Source organism: Eulemur rufifrons, chromosome 16, assembly GCF_041146395.1.
Source record: "Eulemur rufifrons isolate Redbay chromosome 16, OSU_ERuf_1, whole genome shotgun sequence".
NCBI lineage: Eukaryota > Metazoa > Chordata > Mammalia > Primates > Lemuridae > Eulemur > Eulemur rufifrons.
Genome location: NC_090998.1, coordinates 68,065,197 through 68,089,736, shown reverse-complemented (window position 1 = coordinate 68,089,736; position 24,540 = coordinate 68,065,197). Strand labels below are relative to the sequence as shown.

The 24,540-nt window shown below is 32.6% G+C and overlaps 1 protein-coding gene across 3 annotated transcripts in view; it reads right to left on the bottom strand.

Moving 5' to 3' along the window:
• Positions 1-24,540, bottom strand: part of TMTC3 (transmembrane O-mannosyltransferase targeting cadherins 3) — a 39,006-nt gene that overhangs the window by 1,556 nt on the left and 12,910 nt on the right. For 2 of the 3 annotated variants that reach the window (XM_069490024.1, XM_069490023.1), the window contains 8 exons: positions 23,869-24,121; positions 17,587-17,735; positions 15,049-15,169; positions 13,461-13,572; positions 5,585-5,688; positions 4,129-4,298; positions 2,601-2,827; positions 304-1,121 (listed from right to left, as the gene is read on the bottom strand). In XM_069490024.1, the coding sequence (XP_069346125.1) occupies positions 304-1,121; positions 2,601-2,827; positions 4,129-4,298; positions 5,585-5,688; positions 13,461-13,572; positions 15,049-15,169; positions 17,587-17,735; positions 23,869-24,121 (1,954 nt within the window). Of the gene's footprint in view, positions 1-303; positions 1,122-2,600; positions 2,828-4,128; positions 4,299-5,584; positions 5,689-13,460; positions 13,573-15,048; positions 15,170-17,586; positions 17,736-23,868; positions 24,122-24,540 lie in introns of those variants that run through there. The other variant, XM_069490022.1, reaches the window with a different exon arrangement.

Here is a 24,540-nt window from a genome sequence, read left to right as displayed (position 1 = left end):
TTTTAATTGAGTAGTAAAGATTATTGTGCCAGAAAAACTTTCTTTCTATAACAAAAGTTGCAAATTTGTCACCTCCAATTTAATATTTCTGTTTATATTCACCAAAACTCTGAAAACTTTTATATAATACATATGCTGGGTAGGACAGGTCTTTAATGAAAGTGTTATTTTAATGCTATGTAGAGACAGTTCACAATAGACTGTTAAGTATCCTTGATATTTTTTCAGAGCTCTTAGTACAAGCAATCACATGATATAGATTGAAGTTCTTTGATAACCACTGTCACATGATAAATAATAATGCTATTCACCATTTAAAATACGTTCAATCTCTTCCAGTCTTTTTAAAGCAGCAAGTCTTTTCTTTTCAATTTCTTTGATGTCTTTTGTTGTTTTGTGGGGGGTCTCTTTGTCTGTATTTTTTCCTAATTGTTTGTTAGATTTAGACTGACTTTTATTATCACTTGTTTTTGTTATTTGTGTTGGTCTGGATTCACTTACAATTTCTTTCACACTTTCAGTTGGAATTTTTTCTGCTTCTCCTACACCTGAAACCTTCCCAGCTGGGAATATTGACTGTTCTGCAAAACTAGATAAGGAAATTTTATCCCTGACTATACCTAAATGGCGATGAATATATTCTTCATGTGGTGCTAATGCCAATGTTTCAACAAGGCACCTTTCAGCTTTTAATAAGTCTTTCTCTTCAAAATAAACAACACAAAGATTGTGTTTTCCTTGCACATTGCTTGGATCCAACTCCAGAATCTTTTCAAAACATTTTTTTGCTCCAAGTATATCTTTCTTTTGATTCATCAAAATGTCTCCCTTCAAAATGAGACCCTTGATATGATCAGGATAGTATCTGAGTAACTCTTCCAAAATTGGCAAAGCCTTTAATTCTTTTGCAGTCTGAGAATACAGAAGGGCCAGATTAAACAAAGCACTTCTGAAGTCCGCTTGTAATTTTATGGCTTTCTTCATCCAGATTTCTGCTTCAGTGTCCTTTTTGTCATCCATGGCAAGCATTCCCAAATTGAAATAGCCATTAGCATCTTGTGGCTCTTCATTTACATAGCTCAAAAGTCGTTTTCTAGCTTCAGGTCTGAGTTTAACCTCCCCTAAGAATAGTTATTTTTTTTAAAAGAAAAAAATTGTAATGTTAGCAAAACAATTAAGTTTGAAAAACAGATACTTACAAGTACTTAGTATACAAAGATAGTGTTAAAACAATTTCTATACCTAAAAATAGTAGAAAGCAAAACGTCAAAGCCTTCATAGGAAAGACATTAATTTCAAACACTGAAATGATAATTCATTTCCTTTCTTTTAAGGCAATAGAGTGTTTCAGAAGCCAAAATCTGCTTACTAAATAAGATTATTTTTTATGTTGCATTTTTTTTGAAATGTTTTAAGAGCAAAAAATATACCATTAAATATAAAGCTATAAAATTAGGATTTAGGAAACAAATATTTATTGAGATAATTTCTATTGCAAATAAATAAAAACATTTTCAAGTGGTATAATTGCAAATGTTATGGTGCAATCTTATGTGCGATAATGAGCATATTTCATGATTATTAAGGTTAGATAACCTTATAAAATTATTAATCTCCAAATTTATACCTTTTTGAATACCAGGCATAAAGATCTCCCTCTAGTCTTTCTTTTGACAGCATTATGAATAAAGAAAATTTCAAAATAAATCAGGAAGCTTCAGTTGTTATCTTGGATTAGCTACTAAAATAGTCATATGAAACTGGGTTAGTCATTAGATCATGTCAGTTTTCACTCTAGGCTACTAAACAGAAGATCAGCAAAAGTAAACTGAAAGAGTCTCTTCAGCTCTAAAATACTATGATTTTATGATTCTTTCATTTTTTGCAAAAGTTTTAAGAAATGTATCTAAGAAATAAATAAAAAGCTATAAACAGATTTTTCCAACATAAAAATTAAAAAAGATTATGAATCATGTACACTGCCCTGTAAGGGAGAACTAAAATTCCTATACAAAATATGGATCAAAGATCCAGATTTACTGTGATTAATTAATTTAGTTTTGCTAAATTATAGGAAATGCAAGAAATTACAATAATATCTCAGAAAATGTAGTGAAATTGGATATAAAATGATGCCAAAAATATTTGCTCTTGTAAATCAAAAGAAAATAGAATATTATTTTTTTGAAAACATATAATGCTCTTGGCTGCTTAGAGCTACTTATGTAAAAATTTCACAAGTTCATTATTTAGGCAGTATATTTATTTATAAAAGAGGTTATATTATGTTTATAGTACATAAAATGATAGAACAGATTAATTAGATATTACTTAACAGACTATCTGGAAAATTAGTCTTAACACATACCAAAAGAATAATTGCTATTATCATACATTTAGTGCATATTACTTAAAAAGAGTATTTTAAATATTCTTTCTTCAAGTATTTTACATATTCTTTCTATAAATCATTTAAGCAATGTTTTGTTATAAATTATCCACTCATAAAACATTTGCTATGGGTAATGAAGTTTAAATTAAAGTTTTTACATTCCAAACTACAATTTGTTTAAACACAGAAATATTTTGAGAAAACATACCTGATTCTTGCATTAATATAGCAGAATTGAATAATGCTAGCTTATGCTTTGGATTTAGTTCTAAAGCGTGATTAAAATTTTTCAAAGCTTCATTTGGTTCTTTAAGTTCAATATGTACAATTGCCAAGTTATACCAAAGATCTGCATTATTTCTGTCCAGCTCTAGTGCTTTAAGATATGCTTCTTTTGCTTTGAGAGGTTTATTCATTTTTAAAAGCAATTCTCCTCTGCGGAAAAAATCAAACACAACTTTACTTACAACATTACCATGTCAGTTTGTAGAGACCATTTTTGACAAGTTTTAAGCCTATCCACATACAGCTTTCTTTTCTACTTTTAACTTAGGCTCTTAAAAGCTCTCTTTCAAAAATAATTCTTTGAAACTGTTCTCAAATCTGAACTTCCTAGTTCAGCAAATTTCACTTGATATGTTTTCAAATATTATTAAAGAAGGAAAAAAGCATGCCTGACTTTAGAGGGCAAGATGTGGGGAGGTATGCAAAAAAAGGGAACAGAGAAAACATATTCTTTAAATATACCTTTAAAAGAGACAGACTAGACTGCATCAGAAAAATGACAGCTAACCAGAGTGGAGATCAATGAATTTGTCAGATGATAAAGTAAAAGCGTTTGAAGAAGAAAAAGTGTGTTACTCTTATTATAATACTAATACTATTCTTTCCTATAGTATAACCTTCGGAATAAAACAAAGAAATAATGATTAACATTCTCATTAAAGCAACTTCTAGAATGAGTGTCCAAAATGTTACTTTTTAATGCAGAGATTATTGAATAATTCTTTGTCGATTAACACATGACAGATTTTATTTATAGATATAACCCTGTTACAATTACAGGATTTCAGTAAGTACTAGATAAGGCTGAACAAAGACAACCTCCAATTTAAGAACAGATTTTATTTCAAAAACTTAAATGCTGAATATACTTTCTCTGTAGCCAACAATGTTATAAATTATCATTAGGTTTCTAGGCTAGGCTGCAAAACAAAGTTTAAAAATACATTTTTATTCATGTATAATACAAATAACACTTACATAAGAAAACATTAAGTTTTAACGCATGATGTCAGAAAACTTTTTACTGACAACTAAATTTTCTTTGAGGCAAAGGCATCAATAACCAGTCAACTCTCAAAATTTATTTAAGAAAGTTCCTGAGAGTTGGATATCATAAGTAACTATTACAAAATATAAGTTTTAGGTATTAATTTAGATAGGCAAAAATGATTTTGGTGATGAGAAGAAAATGAAACTAATAAGAAGCTTTTTTGGTCCTTTCTTCCATATAAAACCTAAGTTGGCTATTATAAGTTAGGGATTTCCCTTGTCAATTTCAAATCTATTAAATTTGATTGTCAGTCTAAAACAATCTATGCCCTTCTATGCCCTTGGTTGTCAGCTAAGATTACTAAAAGGAAAACATGCAATTTAGTCAAAATCATCAAAACGTACACGCAGATGCAGCTTCCATATTTTATATATGATAGCTGTAAAGTGAACTACACTACCTGCTAATGTAAGCCTGCTTGAAGTCAGGTCGCATGCTTATTGCTTGTCGGTACAGTTGATCTGCTTCTTCCAGTCGAGACTCATTTGCTCGAATCAGGTTAGCCAGATTGATATAAACATTTAGGTGGTTAGGGGCAATTCTTGCTGCATATTTTTTACCAGGAATAATCTGTTTAGAAGAAAAGGCATTTTCATAATTTGATATTCTCTGCCAAATAAAAATCAAAAATAAGAATTCCTAGTGGCTTACTTAAAATAACACTGAACGTAAGATTATGCTGCTAGTTTTACTAAAAAACTAGTTTCTAGTTTAAAATATATCACAAAAATGTGAAAAAAAGTATCTATCATGAAAATGTAAATAAAATAATTAATGTTTTGTGGCACTGAAGGACATATTTTTTCATTTGTGTCAGCTTAATGGACTATTGTTAGCTTTTTATTATACCTATCTTTTTATGAAGTCAGATGAATCAGAACTTTTAGAAGTCAAGGTTTCAAGTTAGCATGAGAACAGGAATAGAACCCAGATCTCCCATTTCTCAGTATGGTAATTTTTTTTACACTATGTCAACTTTCATGTTGTCAGCAAAATATTTCCTGGTTGTGACAACATAGTAGTTAATTTTATTTCAGAATCATACTAAAGATTCATGTGTCTGGTGAAGTTGGAATATAAAATACTCCAGTTAATTATTTAGTTAAGTTTAATATTATATTTGGATCCAAATTTTCAATGAACACAATAAATTATATTTGATAAAAACCTGTAACAAACCTGTAACTGCAATTTAAATGCAGTATTTCAAGACTGAAATAGCCCTTAGGATGTCAGATGGTCTAATTTTGTTTTTAAAAAATTTATTAAATTACCCAATTGTTATTGTTACTATTATCAATATTACCACCACTGAGAAAACTGCAGCCTCGGTTAAACTATCTTTTCTGATGACACAATTTCTTTGATGTCTTTTGTTATTTTGTGCAGGATCAAGGACAGGATCAGATCTTCCAACTTGGATACTATAATGTTATAGCCAATGAATCTTGCACTTGTGCCATTTTACTAACTGGTAGACACAATGTAGCAACAGAGATGTATCTACTAATTTGATCAACTTTATTCATTTTTGATAGGAATAATACTTAATGTACATAAAATTCTTTTCATTTAAAGTCATTTAACTCACCAATAACTTATCCAGAATATCTAAAATTCGTACTTTATAGACTTAGTTTATACCTACACAGACTATAAAAACCAATTTTTTAAAATTAAGTGAGCTAGAAAAATAAATATAATTCTTTATAAAACTTGCAGAAATAGATGATTCACTCGCACCTTACTTTTATATCAACAGAATGCAGAAAGGATAAGAATTTTCCATCTAGATAGTTCTATCTAATATGGACATCTAGTAGACACGACACAATAGATAAATTATGACAGCTTACTTGAGGCATCAGTGATTTAGCCATCATGTAAGATTCTTCAGCTTCTTTGGTTCTATTTAAATTTTTATAAGTTCTTCCTACATTCATGTGGGCACCAATATCATCTAAAATTAAAAAAAATTGTTGGCAAATGCACTAATCAGTATTCAACGTAATCTTCTGAGAAGATGTGTTTCTAGAAACAAATACACTAGGCAAAAAATTCAAAAGGAGGCAACAGGTCCTGCTTCCTCCCTAAAGTTCTTTTAACACAACTTGTTATAACTTATGGACCAATGTACACTACAAAATTACTTAAAGCACTGTAAGGACAGAAAATACATACATGACATGAAAAAACTATTTGAATGGATCTTTGAAGGGTTAAGACATATGAAAAAAGAGATAAAAGTAATGAAGAAATTTACATCACCTCTCTTCACTATATTTTACTATACTATACTGAAACTTGTTTCCATATCCTTACTCTCATAGCTTTGGAATTCACTCTAAAAGTATGGTTCAACTCTATAAGAAATGGATCATCATGATTTTTAGAATTATATTGAGTTATTATAACTAACAAATACACTATATTGAGTTATTATAACTAACAAATACGCGTCATGGTGGGATAGGGACAAAGAGGCTGTGAACAAACTTTTGTGATTTGCTTTTTTAAAATCTGCGTGAATGTTGTTAGAATGACAGTATAACAGAGTATAATAGAATATCAGGATAATAATATTACTCAAGATACAGTGGCCCTTCTCTCTTAAATGATAAATTCCTTATATTTAAAAACTTTTGAAAAGTTTGTGTTCATATTAAAATGTCAGGAACTTATGTCTTATTTTCTGATGTAGAAAATAAAAACTTCAGAAAATTTATTCAGGAAAAGAAAAAAAATACAGTTTAAATAAGAAAGATATGAGGACTCATTGAACAGTAGTTTTTAAAAAAGATACATTTCCCAATAAATATTTCAAAGGTTTGGAATAATGATGGAAGGGAGAGGATCTTAAATCAGACAATTTTTACTCAACATGAATTTCTAACAGACATGACAAGGTTTCAAATTATGATTACTACTTGCCTGTGACACCGGTGGTTTTGCAATTGTGGAATAGTTCTCTGCCTGCAACTCCCAGGACACATAGGGGCCAAGCATATATATCTTGGGCATTCCCCTAGGAGGAGAGTAACAGTCCTAAGATCTTGCTCTATTATGTTTCAGGCTGGCAATTGTGTGCACTGCACAAAACCGGCAAATGCAGTGAAGGTTTGGTTGGAGAACTGGGTGACAAGGTTGAGGGTAAGGAAGTTGATTTTTCCTTTTTAAATGTACTGCTGAATCTCACAAGGCCAGGATAGTGTCAAGCAAAAAAATGCTTAGGCTAGCCACTCCCAAGCCTGGCTGCAAATCAGAATACCTGTGTAGTTCAAAAAAATTAAGATACCTTAGCCCCACCCAGCTCTATCAAAACAGAATCTTCAGAACTGGTATCCTTAAAAACATGTTTGTAAAAATTTTCAAAGGCAATTCTGATGTAGAGCCAGGGTTGAAAAATCATTGTATTATCAAGTGCATATAAAAATATGGAGTATAGTGATCAGATCAATTAAATAAATCTATACCATTTGTTACAGAGATCAGAAAGTTATTTAGAAAAATCTAAGGATATATAAAACCTTAAAAAATTAATTATACAGTAAGAATTTAACCTAAGAACAAATAAATTGAAAATTTGGATAAATAAAAGTATAACAATGCCAGCTGAGTTCTTAAAATGTTACTGAAATTAGTCCCAACCAATCTCAGAAAAGGAACAGGTTAACTACTTAGGTAAAAGATGAGGCAAATTACTACCCACTGGAATCAGGATCTTAGAATTATGGCAAGGAGATATTGTCATCAATGTAGACTTCAGACAGTAAAGCAGCCCTAATTTGTCAAAGAACAAGGATAGCAATTAGATACTCTTTGGCATCAAAAGGGCTACTCAATACAGCTAATAAAATGAAAGATGTAATTTATAAGTTACAAAGTTTTAAGATTCTAGAGGGAGAAATAAATAGTATTACTTTTAAGGTAAATGTAAATTTGAAAAAAGGTAAGAAAAAAGGCAAGATGTAAAAATCTGTGACATTTAAACAACTAAAGAGTTAAAGGAATTTCAAAGAACAAGCTCACTCTTATCAATACACTATCCAAACCAACAGCAGCATGAGTTAATCAGTCTGACTTTAATTCAATGTAAATGAGGATCTCACAAATCTCAAATGTACCCTCAGTATGTCAAAACTACATTCTCTAATCAACTCACTTTTCTAGACCCTTCATTATTTCACTCCTTTTTCTCCTCAAATCTTGAACATCTTATTTTCATCAGGCAAACAAAAGATTAGAAGGGAGCTTGTTTATCATCCTACTGCCAAAGCTATCAACTTATCTGTATGAATGTGTGCATGTGTTTATAACGCTAACACATACCTACCTGTGTACACATGCACACACAATCTACCTATATCTCTTCTCTGATCTAAGGCCAACCAATCCAGTTATGCAACGGATTACATTCCCTTTTCCCACTTAAGGACTTTATTCATGCTATTATCCTGCCTACCCCGCAATACATCCTCCTAGTGCTAATAGGAGCAATCTATACAGCAAATCTCTTTGCAAGAGTTGTTTATATATGTTCTGTTTGTATTTCCTCATTTCCAAGTATTTCATGGACAGAATTCAGGAGATCTGTGAACTTTGAAGGGAAAACAACTGCATTTCAATTTTTACTAACATCTACTAAAAAGTTTGAATTTCCTTCAATCATTATAGAAACACAGGTACCATATCCTAGTAGTATTAGAAATACCTTGACTTTATCATTAAATGAAATCACAGATTTGTTGTATCACATTGCAATTGTTGCAGATATCTTGAAATTTAGCTTACACTCACCATTCCTTTGAAATGATAGTAGTTATTAGACACTGGCTCACATGTGATCTCAGTAATCCTGTCTGTAGATGTACATGTGATGTAGCTGGCAAGTATCAGGCAATTAATGACTAATAACGCTTCAGACACCAAACAGTAAAGTATTCTCACACTGATGGCTCAGATATCTACGTTGCTTCCTAGTATTTCCTATCCACAAAATTGTCAACTTATTTAAAAAGATAAATTTTTAAATATCTGGAAACTTCTAAGTTAGAACTTTATGGTTCATAAATATAGAAGTAAAAATTAACAGCATTTTAGTAAATCAAATCCAAAAATATATAGTAAAGATAAAATGCCATTATCAAGTGGTATTTTACTGAAGGCAGGTAAGGTTTTAAATTATAAATCAATCTCAATCCATGTAATTTACTATATTAACATACTAAAAACGGAAAACCTTATTATCTCAACTGATGCAAAAGCATGTGACAAAATCTGACACCCGTTTATGATAAAAATTCTCAGCAAACGAAGAATTAAGAAAAGGATGGGAGCTCTACTATAGTGGTGGTAGGAATGTAAAATAAAATACATTCTTTGGAAAACAATTTGCCAGTCTTCTAAAAAGTTAAACATATACAAATCATATGATTATGCCATTCCTCTCCTTGGTATTAACCCAAGAGAAATGAAAACAATCTCCACACAAATGAACATTCATGTACCAGTCAGCATTATTTGTAACAACTCCAAACTGCAAACAATCCAAACATCCATCAATGGGTAAATGGATAAATGAACTGTAGTATATCCACATGAAGGAATACTACCTAGCCACACAAAGGTACAGTTTTATGATTCATACAATATAAACAAGTATCAAAATACTTATAAACCGTGAAAAAGCAAGGGAAAGAGAGTCCATACAGTATGATTCCAGTCACATAAAATTTTATAAAAAGCTCAAGTAATCTACAGTCTTAGAAGGAGGTCTAATTTGCCTGGAGCAAGGGGGGGTACAAAGGGGTAGGAAGGAGATATTACAAAGGGATATAAGGAATTTGGGAGGCTAATGGATATTTTTATTCTCTTGATTGTGGTAATGGTCTTATGGGTATATACAAATGCAAAACTTAGAGAATTATACATTTTAAACATGTATACTCTACTGTGTCACTTGTACTTCAAGATAGCTATTTAAAAAATTATAATTCAACCATGCTTTGGATTACTGCAAAAGCCTTCTAAATGGTCTTCCTGCTTTTCTTTACTATTCTTTGCATACCCAGTGATCTTAAAAATTATCTACACCAAAGTACATTTGCAAGGCTTGCTCTCTAACCTTATTCTCACCTCTTTCAAATGCTAATTTTTCAGAGCCTTTCTCTGCCTACTGTTTCTAATCTCTACTCCCTTATTTTTATAGCTTTTATTACTTTTGTATAATATATGTATGTGCATATGTATGTATATATATTTTGTGTATTTGTTTAGTTATTGTCTATGCCCTTTTTTAGAATGAGAGCTCCATGAGGGCAGGAAGTTCGTATTATTTACTGGTATCCACAGCACTTAAAACAGTGCCTGACACATGATAAATTCTCAAATACATGCCTGATGAATAAATAAACCTATAGAACCATTTGCTATTAATTCTCTTTTCAGCCTTCTTCCCTGAATCCTACATCTTTTATTTGCCTCCTCCTTTCCTAGTTTCAGTAAAAATATTGCCATTAATACTTACCAGCTCTCATTTATTGAGTATACACTATTGGCTAGAAATTGCCCTAAGTCTTTTACAACTGGTATTTAACATAATCCATACAAAAGAATGGAAATATTGTTATTATTCCAAATTTATATATAGAAAACTTAGGATGATTGAACTGAATTTGATAAAAGGTTTGTCTGATGCCAAGGTCCAAGCTTTTAACTAACCACTACACTATCTGTCCTTTTTTAGCCCTATCCTGATTCCTGTCTTCCCCTCTCTCCAATATCTAGCTCTAATGATACAGTAAAATAACATGTCATTTTATCTGTCAAATCTACCTATGAAGAACATAGCTAAAAAACAAGGAATAAGACAAGAAGCCACTGAATACCACATTCAATGTTTCTAAGTTTATATACTTTATTTACAATAAATTCGAATAAACTGGTTTACCTGTTTTCCTAGCCAATGGCTTATTGGAAATAGCAATTTTAAGTGTGATAGTGAAGTCACAGTAAAGGAGACAGGTTCAGCAAATATCTCAAAAACAGCAATAAGTGATAACTGACAATGAAGGGAAAAATTATTTAAATACTGAGTGCCCATACTTGCAACATTCTGTGATAGGCAGAGTATTCACTAGACAAAATGCAACATGTACGCACATATACCCAAGCACACACTTAATTTAGTATTTACAACAATGCTGTGAGATAGAAATTATTATCCCAATTTAGAAACAAGAAAGATGAGTGCAGTGGCCTAAGTAACATCTTCTAAGTCTCAAGGTCTTTGTGTGTCTGACATCAAAGATGACTTCACTCTCCAAAAACTCCTAGAATGAATCTAAAAGACTTCAGAAAGTAATGAATTAAAACTGCCACATGTAGGGACTACTTACTGTGATAAGGACCCTACTACATGATGCAGTGGGTACAAAGATGAATCAGATATTCATGCTGCCCCCAGGAAGCTCCACAGTTTAAATAAATATTTTAAATGAACTAACATTTAAGTAAATACAATATAGCACTAAATAAAAAATTACAGATATAGAAAAGATACAGAGGAAGTTGTAAGTAGTTTTATAGATAAAAAAACATTTGCTTCTAGCTGAAAAGATAGTAAGGTTTTCAGAAGACAAGCCATGTGAGATGGGGTGTGAAAGATGACTAGGTTATGATGGAAGGTGGATGGGAGGGAAGGGAGAAGGGGGAACAGGGAAATTCTAGGCTCAAGAAGAATATAAACATAGGTAAAGAAGTGAGGAAGCACAGGACATGTACCCCGTATTCTAAGAAAAACTAAACTACATGAAGGATTATGGGAGATAAAATTGGAAGGCTAGACCATCAGTTATATTTCTACAACCTTTTCTTCACCTTTGTCTAATTGAAACTTAGCTTTGTCTTGGAGACATCGTTACCCTGTAGCTCTTCAGATGGTGACTCTGTTCTTTTTCTTATCCTTTGCAACACTGGGCCTGGAGGAAGAGTACGTGTCCTCCTTGATTCGTGTTGCCACTTTCAGACAATTCTCTTTCTTTTTAAAAATCACTCATCTCTGAATCTCAGGTCATTAAACTCTATTATCTACTATTCCTCTTTGGTGCAGTCACCAATCCCTGTATCATAAATCCTTCCTGGCTCCCTATTACTCTCTTCAACATCACATTTGTCAAAATTCTTTGTGATTTCAAAATCCATATTGATTAATCTTCTAATACTGTGGCCTTCATGTCCTTTCTTTCATTGATTTTTTACCTCCCTCGTACCTTCCCTAGTTAGTTCAGTGGCCATAGTCATACTTATTAGAAAAAATTGGGGTAGTGTCCACCACTCTGCACCTCTCTGAGGATATTTAGTAGTATGGGAGGGGCGAGTGATGGTTTCTTTTTGGTTGTTACTCTGAATGGAAAGTAATGATGGTATTTGGTAAATCAGAGCCATAGTTGGTACATACCCTGTGATACAGTTCTGCACAGTAAAAATGTCAATAGCACTTCTATTGAAAATATTGCTGCTCTAGCTACATCCTACTCAAGCACCAATAATGCTTCAGACCTCTAATCCACTGATTTTGTTATCTTCCCTCCATCCCTCACCCTCTCTCATATCCTTCTTTATCAGTTTAGATTCTGTGTCTTATCATTCCCTTACCCCTGTTTTGCTTAGTAATACACAATTGACAAAATCCTAAATGTGTTTAACGGAATTCTCAATGCCTATGGCATCACCATTACAGTTAAAAAGTTGCAAGAGAAAAATGTATAACCATACCAATTAGTTTAATTTCAAGTAGGGTGTTAAGAGTTGTGTGGCAATTATATTACATTTTCCTAGTCAACACTTTCCTAGTGACCTAGATCTTTGCTTCTCAAAGAAACGTGGACTAATCATCACTTGGGAACTTATCAGAAATGCAGAATTTCAGGACCTACTCTAAACCTACACCAGAATATGCACTACAACAAAATCTCTAGGTGATTCATTTGCACATTAATCTCCAACATTTCCTCCTCCTTACTCTCCACTTATGATTTTGCTTTCTATTTCACTGAGAAAACAGATGCAAAGAGAAGACAACTTCCAGAAGTTTCTTCAATGTCATCTACTCACCTGCCTATATTCACATCACTATACTGTGCTTTCCCTGTTACCACAAGTTAACTATCAGTCCTATGATTAAAGGAAGCACCAGATCCTATCTATCTCCTCAAGGACAGAAGATCCAGTAATTCATTTCTCCACTTTGCATTATTACTTTTCCAAATTTTACTAGATTATCCCCAGACATGCTTTGTTTCTCCCAACTTAAAACAAAAAACAAAAATAAAACACTATTACCCTACCATCCTCTCTTGACCCCACACACAGGACCACCACCCTTTCTTATCAATACCCTTTAAAAGAGTTTTCTGTACTAATTGTCTCCAGTTATTCATCATCCACTCTATTATATTCACTTCTTTCACTTTTGTACCCATCACTACACTAAAATTATTCACCTGTGCCACCCAACAACTCTATGTTCAAAAAAAAAAAAATTCCTTAAACATCTGATATAAGTGACTCTTACATATAATTCAACTCAAAATAAGCAAGTATGGAAACACTAGTATTTAAGTTATTGGAATAAAGCCTGAAAATAAACTCTACCTTATTTTCCCTAAATATAATCAAGTTTTTAAAAAAGCAAATAAATAATTCATCAATTTATTAATTAATAATACTTACCTGGCTGAACGTGGGTAGCCTGTAAGAAGTATTTTAAAGCTTTCTCAAAATTCTTTTCATTTTCCAGAGCATGACCCACATTATTCCATAGTTTGGCATTATTTTTATTTACCTCAAATACAAGTACAGATAGAAATAAGTTACAATTAAAAAAATATGGCTGCAGTTCACACAGATATTTGTTTGGTGTATTACTACAATGAAATGCTCCATGGAGATGTCTCTGGGATGAAGAAGGAGCCAAATAAAGACTGCTTCACCAAATTGACTCTCCACCTGACCCCTGAACATCAACATATTAAAACCACAGCACTGTGATGTCATCCATTTTACATATTAACATTTTACTAAAAATTTTATCTGGTCAAAGCACAGTGCTGTTTGAAAACATCTACTCCATTTGTATTCTTTTAGGAGAGAAAGTACTGGAACACGAGAATATGCTTAAACATTGCACTGATGACTTATTTTTAGGCTTGACATTTTTAAAGCTATTTACATACTCTATTATGGTAATGGGAACCCTGAGATTAAAGTTCTTAGTCAATGCGTGCATTTAGAATTCACAGATTGGCATAGTGTTCTTTCAGGTAGAGGACGATACCCAGCCAAGGACCTAGCTGCAGTGGTTGGGGCTGTAGAGTGTCCTGGGAGTGAGCACAAGCACAATTCCTGAAACTTACAGCACTCCACTGGTATCCTAGGAGTGTAGATTAATAAGTACCATAAAGAGTTCTCACTTCTCTGCAGACTTCTGAACTGGGATGAGAGTGGAGCTATTGAGGGTAATTAAGAGGAGAGTCATCCAATCTTAAATAGATGCGAAATCAAGAAGTCTATTGGAATGAGGCAGCAACCCAATAAAGGCAGGCAATGGAGAGTAAAGAAATAGCCAAAGGAAGCAGAAATTGAGAGATCTGAAGAGGAATGTTGGCAAGCGAGAACCTAAAAAAATCTTTGCTGGTAACCTTTATAGAAAACAAATTTGTGTTTTTTTAAAAGATCTTTTTTTTCCAATTTACATTGTCCATTCTACAGAAATGCTAACTCATTCCTTTCTGCCAGTTATCTTTTCTTAGTATTGTAACCACTGGTTATCTTCTACATGGTAGGGTATCATTTTTTGCTGTGTATTTTATTTTATTGAATTGAAGATGTCATCAAATATAAGACTCACTATTGTTTTATGTACCAATAAGAAAGAAAAAAAAAGCCACTAATTAATTATATGGTGCTTTCGCTATGAGACTTATTCTAATTTCAGAGATATTAAAAGGTAAAAAAAATGTGCACCTTAAGAACCAATGGAATATAGTATTCTGATTTAAACATTTTATCATTTGAGCTTCTAACTGTGTAGCATTCAGGGAATTATTCACATATGCTTTGGACATATAGCTAAGTACTATTCAAAGCATTTGATTATGACATGTATTATATAGAGAAGAAATTATTTTCATTAATTTTTTGGTAAAGTACTTAATATAGAATTAAATAGTCTAATTAAAAGCAAAGTTAAAACAACTTAGAAATGACTACAAGAAATCACTGATGACATACTCTTCTGTCATTCTGAACAATACTTTACCTTCAAGGCTGACATAAACAATGTATATTCAGATTCCCAATCCCAATTTCTGTGGAGTGTTTTTAAGGCATGAGTGAGTATCACCATAGACAGACAAACCCAGGATAGCTTTTTTAAAACACTGTTTAAGAGAAAAAAGGAAAACATAAAAAACATTGTCTCCATCACCAAAAACATTTTACCTGTTAGAACAGAGGTACTAAATATGTTAAATGGTACCAAAGTATCATGTTTGAATTTATCCTACATTCGAATGATCATCCAACTTTGAAGGAAATAACACCCAAAAAATTAAATATTGTGAATGTGATCTTCTAATTCAGCTTTCAATTACATCACATATTCTAATATTTGCCTCTATCTTAAAAGCTTTGTTTAGATGACAAATATTTGACAAAATCGGTTTTTAATTGCTACTTTTTATATTTAGAGTCTTTTGTGTCATTAGCTACAATTTGAGTATTCTTAATTGAGTTTATAAAGGGTCAACCTTATCACTGGCTATATTTAAAAATGTTTTGTGACTCCTATTTATACCATAGACTATCATGATATTCTTGGAATAATTTTATACTTTAAAGCTAGAATTGTTTATTAAAAGACATAATAAACATTAACTCTTTATAAAACAGGTGTGAATTACCTTTACAACTTTCGGTTAATTGTTTGAGACTCAATTCTTCTTAAGTGTTGATCAGTTAATACCAATTTGATGGTGAGTACATGTAGTGCTTGTTTTTCCATTCTTGGGATACTTCACTTAGTAGAATGGGTTCCAGCACTATCCAGGGTAATACGGGAGGTGCTATATCACCATTGTTTTCTGTGGCTGAGTAGAACTCCATGGTATACATATACCACATTTTATTAATCCACTCATGTATCGATGGGCACTTGGGTTGTTTCCACATCTTTGCAATTGTGAATTGTGCTGCTATAAACATTCTAGTGCAGATATCTTTTGTTCTTTTGGGTAGATGCCCAGTAATGGGATTGTTGGATCAAGTGGTAGTTCTACTTTTAGCTCTTTGAGGTATCTCTCCATATTACCTTCCACAGAGGCTGTACTAGTTTGCAGTCCCACGAACAGTGTATGAGTTCCTATCCCTCCACATCTACGCCAACATTTATTGTTTTGGGACTTTTTGATAAAGGCCATTCTCACTGGAGATAAGTGATATATCATTGTGGTTTTGATTTGCAATATACTTCAATAATCTTTATGATCTCATTTATTAATATTCTTTGAGTCTGTGTTTTTGCTCCTATAACATAGTTCAATTTCTTTCATTTTGATAGATCTACTTAACCAGAACAAGAGAGCATGGATCAGAAAGAAAATGGTAATTGGAAGCAGTCAGATGCAAATCTAAATCAAAACTGTTTACTAGTTGTGTGATCATGGTAAGCTATATGAGCTTCCATTTTCACATCTGCAAAACTGAGTTAAGGAATGTCAAAATTAAACAAAAAAAAAATCTAAAGTGTCTATCATGTCCCTTTGCACATGGCAGGCAGTCAAAATTGGTAGTGATTGTAATTGGATACATGGGTAGACTCTAAGAGAAAAGATTTAGTAGGTGGTAGTGAAAATTGTAGACATGGATGAGAACATCTAGAGAACATATGCACTGCGAAAAAAGTGGCTGTGAGTAAAACTGTGAGAAATGTAAATCTTCAAAGGGCAGGTACAGCAAGAACAATCTGAGCAGAAATGATCAGATGTGGAAGAAAATCTGGAGAAAGACATTTTACAGACACTAGGGAAATACATCAGAAATAAAAGTGTTGACTGGATTTAGCTACTAGGAAGCAATCTGCTACACGTGTTAATAGAGCCATATAGGGAGAGGTCAGAATTCTGCGGGTTGAGGAGTGACTAGAAAATGAGAAAGAGAAGTGACCATTTCTTTTTCAAGTTGCAAATCCAAATTTAATATTATTACATTAGTATTACTTGACCATAAGCAATCTGCTTTATTTGATACTTTTAGTACCACAGCATAGGTATACAATATACCTATAACAATTATAGTTTCTAAGCACATATACAGTGTGATTATGCCATTCATTAACTGTTAGTTTGAGGCAACTAGTACACAAAGATTAAGACGAAGATAGTGATGATAGCAAGAAATTACAAATTGTTTACTCTATGCATTTTACATATATTAACTCAATATGACTCACTTAAGTTGGATGACTATTATCTTAGTTCATTGCATATGGAAGTGGCAATGGTCACTTGTGACTTTAGTCTCAATAACATCCTTGTTTTCATTTGAATCTGACTCAAAGTTTGTTCTGTCTCAGGCTGTAAAATAAAGTTATATAAATATGGGGAAGAACACAGGATAAATAGGTGCTGTGGAGATTTCCTAATGTGAATTACAAGGCAAATGAGGAGAATATTGAGAAGAAAAATCAAAAGATACGAAAGAATGACTTATAAAACTAAATACAGATTTTAAATAACTGAATGTATCACACTTAATTCTATAGTTAATAAGCATTAAATGAACTAATATTTTAATTCACCTTCTGTTTGATATTTTCTGCCATCCATGGGCTACCAAAATACAGAACCCCATGCTAGGAACATATAATACTCGCTCAGCAACAACAAATCCAACTGGAAAAAAAAGGTTTGATGCAGGAATAAATGGTAATGCCATTAAGCAAAGTGCCTAAAAAGAAAAAGAAGATAGTTTATTAAATTAAAAAATATATGAACACCTAACACTTAAATCCAAATATTTTATCATTTAATTTGAAAAAGGTAATGATAGACCATTTTTAATACTATGAAGAATACTAATTTAAGCATAAAGAAGGTAACTTAGGGATGGTAATAACAAACATCAGTATGTATGTAAGCAAGATGAGATGGAAGTCTTCTTGAATTCTAGAATTCAGAGGATATCTCTGAGCTTGTTTTGAAAACATGATTCCTAGGTGTATTTAGGAATGATTTCTTCTTGAAATGAAAATCCAAACCATTACAGCATTTTAAATGTGAAAAGCATCATCAGCTATACTTCACTGGTTTTCTATGAATATAACACGCTTGCATAGTAAAATATGAAAACTTTAATAAAGGTAAATATTTATATCTTTATGCAAAAATTGAATAACAAAAGTATATCCAATTAAATAAAAAAGTAGAAATATTTTTTGAAATTATATCTAAAATAAAACACAAACAATTCAATCCTAAGAAATAAATAACCTGATTAAAAAATGGGCAAAGGATCTGAACAGGTATTTCTTTCCTTTTTTTTTTTTTGTATTTTATTTTTTTTTTTGAACAGGTATTTCTTAAAAAATATATATACTAATAGCTGACAGGTATATAAAAAAATGCTCAACATCATTAATCATCAAGGAATGCAAATTAAAACCACTATGAAATATAACATTTAATAGCCATGAGGATGGCTATTAATAAGACAAGAAATAACAAATACTGGCAAGAATGTGGAGAAAAGGGAACCCTTCCACCCTGTTGGTGGGGATGTAAATTAGCACAGCCATTATGGGAAACAGAATACAGGTTCCTAAAAAAATTAAAAAGAGAACTACTGTATGATCCAGCATTCCCACTACTGCATATATATTCAAAGGAAATGAAATCAATATGTCGAAGAGAGATCTGCATTCCCAAGTTCACTGCAGCATTATTCAATTCACGATAGCCAAGATATGGAAACAATCTAGATTTCTATCAATGAATGACTAAAGAAAATGTGGTATATATACACTAAGGAATACCATTCAGCCTCACAAAAGAGGGAAATCCTGCCATTTGCAACATGGATAAACCTGGCAGACAGCATGTTAAGTGAAATAAGCCAGGCACAGAAAGATAAATACCACATGATCTCACTTATATGTAGAATCTAGAAAAGTTGAACTCATATTAGTAAAGAGTAGAATGGTAGTTACCAAGAGTGGGGGAAGGGGGTTTGGAGATATTGGTCAAAAGATACAAAATTTCAGTCAGATAAGAGGAATAAAAATAAATAAATGAAATGTTTATACATCTGACTTATGTGCACATGATAAAAATAAAATGATAGGGAAAGATGTTAATAGATTTTTCAATAAAACAAAACTAGAAAGGTTAACAAAATAGCCAAACATGTCACTTTTTATAACTTTACTACTATAAGAAACCACATGATAATGTAAATTGAAGGAAGGAAATAAGGTGTGTTCAGACAAGACAGCAGACTCTGCTTCTGGACCTTAATATTACTCTGCATAACATTCTGCCAGGTCACATGAATTTAACTAGAGGCTTAGTATATGTATAAAAATAAAACTACCCCCCCTTAATCAATAGTCTTTTATTCTATAAGAATTTCTAAAATTATAACACTGTACACTGAAATAAAACATCACAAAAATGTTTAGATTTCTTACCATTTTGAAAATGGGATGACGTGGTTTTCTCAATAACCACAAATAGCACACAAAAAACTTGTGGAAGGAAAAAAGTTTGGTCATCATTAGGACATTTGTTTCTATGGCTATCTGCTTCCATATTTTGTTACCCTAATTTGTTTTATATTACCTAATCAAATAAATAAGCTAGTCCTTCAGCTTCAGAAGTTTGGGCCTCTTCTAATGTGGAATCACCTTTTTTGTAATTAATACTATACTTTATCAGCAAAATATAGATGTAGAGATGTATATATAATACATTGAAAAGAACACTTTCTCCATAAATGTTTATACATTTATGATTTGTAATGAGATAATGAAACTGAGGAAGAGCACTACTATCAAACTGCTCAGTATCATACCAATTTATATCTGTGAAGTTTTAGTGTTTTTTAAAATCAAAAAGGTAAAAAATAAATAAGGAGTGCATAGAATTCACTTATCATTTCCCAAAAATGCTTGACAAAAACAACCATCTAGATGTGACACAGATAAAGACATGTTCCTAAATACGTAGTTCTTTAAAAAAAAAATTTCCCTAGTAGTTCATGGATGCCCTAAAGCAATTTCATTTGAAGCAATTAAAAATGTTAAATTCACTCAAAGATGTATTGTAGACTGATGCATAAACTACACAAAGAAAGAAAAACAATCTCTCAGGAAAAATATATTGGTTCTAGGTAAGGAATGTCCCTAATGATTAACTTACTCAGAAGTCCTAATATGCTCCCTAATAATGTATGCCAACCTAGTTAACTATCAGTAGCTTATAATTTCCTTCTTCTAGGAATGTAAACTGTCTTTAAAAAGGCAGTTTTAAAACTTCCTTTTTAAAAAGGAAGGATGTTAGTGGAAAGAATAAAAAGTTTGAGACAAATCTGTTTCACTTCTTATTTCCTATGTAATATAAGGTAAACTACTCAATTACCCTGAGACTCTATTTCTTTATAAATAAAATAAGGAGTAATAACTACTTATATTATGTAAAGATATATATGACATCTTATCTTATAATTGCTTAAGATGGTATCTGGTCCTTGGTAGGTACTCCTTTGCTCTACTTGCAGAGATCTTCAGAAAATACTACCATAAAAAAATAGTATGTTTAGGACTATACTTAAAGCAGAATTATGCTCAAGGTCACAACTGGCCCTTTTTTATATACATAAAATAATACACAATACACGTAAATGTTTATTTCATTAGCACTATTCTCTATTTTTTATTCAGCTTACATTATATATGCCATTATTTTATTTGCTGAAACTTTAATTCCCCTTTTTTAAACCTTTCTTTTAGCAGAACTTTAGCTTTGGATGTATTCTACCACTTATCTATTTCATCTGTATTTATCAAAGTAGCAATGTGTTGCTAGAGAAAGTCCCAAAGCTAACAGACTAATATATCACCATAAATGCCTGATTACCAAGTTCAGATTGACCCTTAAGACTGCTTAGGATTTCTAGTTTCCTCTGGTAGGTTCAATTCTTGACTGTTTTGGACTACTTTTCTCAAACTTTAGACCAATGTCACTTTCAGCAGGCAAACACACTTTCTAATTTACAGAGAAAGCTGAAGCCATAAAACAAGAATTCCTTCAATTTCTTGCTACTAAACCTAACAATATCCCCATTTATGTTGTTCCCTTCCTTAACATAAGGGGTATGTTATGTTATGTTACCCCTTCTTTTACCTCAGGTCAGACCTGTGATTTGTATTCTCCTGCTTCTCACAAACTTCACTAACAATTACCTCTTCTCTCATTTATTCAATCACTTTCTAATCAACTATATTCTTCCTACCTATATTTTAACGTGCTCTTTCCTCTCCAACCTTAAAAATCTTCTCCTTTGTCAATACACCTCTAGGCTATCTTCCTCACTGATGATGTTCCTTAGGTATAAAACAAGTTTCCACAATCTTAGGAAAAGATTTTTGTAGCCATGGTAACAAGTAGCTAAATAGTTTCAAACCCATTTAACAAGTAGCTAAGTAGTTCCAAACCCACTTAGTCACTCAACATTTCAACTTAATGAATATGTTTTTTGCAAGCCAACCTATTAGTTATATCTCTTTGCTTCTAAAAGTCAGCCAACTGAGTCCTTCAGTGAAAATGCTTCTAAATGCCAACCAATCAACAGTCTCTCCTTGCCATCAACTCATTCCTACCTCTGAAAGTCTATCAATCTCAGATATCCATGCTTTCCTCAAGCTCTAATAAGGTCAGCAATCTGTTATGCTTGAAGCCACTGGCTAACCGGCACAGCCTTCTGTTACTTAGGGAGGCAATAAAATTCAAGTTCATCTCATCCTTTTAAATAGCTGAAGTTAAATTACCCCTACAGGTTACCTATACCAGCTCTCTGCATTTTCTCATCAAATCACTCACTCTACAGAAATAAATTCAAGTAACTAATAGACCTAAAAGTGGCCAAAGCCAACAGACATCACTTTTCAGCTAGATCTCACTTTCCTACTCAACAGCATCTGTTAATATTAACCATTTGGACTTATAGCTCACTTGCAGCCTCAAACTCCTGGGATCAGCCTCAGTCTGTTGAATAGCTGGGATCACAGGTGTGAACCACCCTGCCCAGCCATTCAGTCTTTCTTAAAACATTTCCCTACCTTTCTATTCATTTGCTCTGTCTTCTATTTAAGGCTCCTTTTCTTCAACAAACATCTAAATGTGTGAGTTTATCAAGACCTACTTATAGGCTTCCTCTCTTTTCACTGTATTTAGCCCTGTCAACTGTTTTCTTGGGGAGAATTAAGACCAAATATTCTAAGGCTGTGGTCCCCAACCCCTGGGTCACCAACTAGGTGCCTGGCCTGTTAGGAACTGGGCCACACGGCAGGAGGTAAGTGGCAGGTGAGCCAGCGAAGCTTCATTTGTATTTACAGCCACTCCTCATCCCTCAGATCACTGCAATAAGCTTTAACTCTTGTCAGATCAGTGAGGGCATTAGATTCTCACAAGAGTGTGAACCTTACTGTAAACTGTGCATGTGAGGAATCTAAGTTGTGAGCTCCTTATGAGAATCTAATGCTTGATGATCTGAGGTGGAGCTGAGGTGGTGATGCTAGTGCTGAGGAGCTGCTGCAAGTACACATTATTATTAGTAGAAAGGTTTGACTGCACAATAAATGTAATGCCCTTGAATCATACCAAACGCCACCCCCCCATGGAAAAATTGTCTTCCATGAAACTGGTCCCTGGTGCCAAAAAGGCTGGGGACTGTTGTTCCAAGGCATCCATTATGAGTAGGCATTAACTTCTATGCATCTAGAATGTTACTAGCTAGTTACTACCTTTGAGAGAACTGATAAAACCCTAGTAGAGAAAGGTTGTTACACAACCTCTCGCATAGGCCACCTCATTTACTTCCTGGTTTCAATTATCACCTCTATGCCAATGAATAAAATTTTGATGTGCAGTGTAGGAATCTCCTCTAAAGACATGAAGTGCTGTTCAAAATCTCCAACAAGATGTTTCAAAGGTCACTCACAATCAACATGTCCAAGGATAATAGTAAACATGATCTTTTCCACACACTCTATAGTCTTTCAATCTCTGTACCTCAGACATTCTTCAGACAATCTTCTCTGTATCTCAGACATTCAAATTTCTCTAGAATGCAAGTTCTCTGGAAATGAAGACCTTCTATTTCCTTTTACTATCATATAATCAGTGCCTAAAATGCTGCCTGGTACCAAGGCTGCAGTCATAAACTTTTATTAAATGCACAGATGAATCTAGTGGCTGTAGACAGAAATGACATACCTGAAAAGCATTAAATATACTTTCTGACATACAGTAAACATTTGAGAAAACTTATGAGTATGAAATAAGGCAGAGCAAGAAAATCAGAAAGCAGCAGTTCAGAAATGGAACTGATTATTCAAATAATCAGAGTTTCTGAACATAGTAAGAGCTACAACAGGGAGTAACAAAAACCTTGCTAATGAGAACTGAAATGCTATATATTTCTAGCTGCACATCTCATATGACACTCTTTTCTGTGCCAGGAAGACAAGTACATAGTATGATCCATTTCTTCAAAAAGTATATAATCTAGTTAAATAAAGGTAAGAAATACAAGAAAATGAACCCAAAAGGAATGCTTTAAGATTTCAGAGTTCCTACCAAATTAGGAAAATTCATGATCAGTTTTTATTTTACATGTTGACTATATATGTCATATTATGCCTACAAATTAAATTGATATATAATTTTAGGATAACCTAAGTTCATAAATTGGGATGCTATTGAACAAAGAAAAATACTGCTACTAAAAAAATGCTTTTGATGAATTAAAGGTACTTTCTTAATCAACTGAATGTAATATCATCTGAAAAATTAACATCTCTTACCATTAGAACAGTCTTGGAGGAATCACCAGGGTATCGGAGACTGAATACTCCCAAAGCCCCCAGAAAGCAAAAGAAAGTAAATGTGGCCAGATTTCTAATATCCAGTAATGACTCTATAAGTGGTATTGTTCCCATGGTCCAATCACAGCAGAGCTCTGAAGGATTTAATAGAAGCCAAGCATTCACAGGAAGGAGGTAGTTAAAAGTTAGCTGCCTTGTAGGAGTTGGGCTTACAGCAGCTGGGTTATCAAATCTGTATAAAGAATAAAAAAAAATTATATAAAATACTGTTTAAACACAAACAATATATAACATATATAAATAAAATACTGAATAGTAAAAGTAATATTTTATATATAATCTTGTTACACAGAAGACACAGATATATTTTATGGGTACCTCAGACTCTTTCTAGAGTTTAGTCTAAATTTTATGAAAGGTCTGGTTGAGAGAAGTGATATTTATAAAGAACTCTTTGAAGCAAGCAGGTCATCGATTTCTAGTTTATTATTAGGATAATTCCAGCATACATACTATACCATTATGATATTCTGCAGGATACTGTAAAACCTGCATGAGTTTATTTCAGCATGGCTAGACTCAGAGGTAAAAATTCAGGAAGATGAAAAGTAATTATTCTTTATAGAAAAAAAATGCTGAGGAGGATAATTA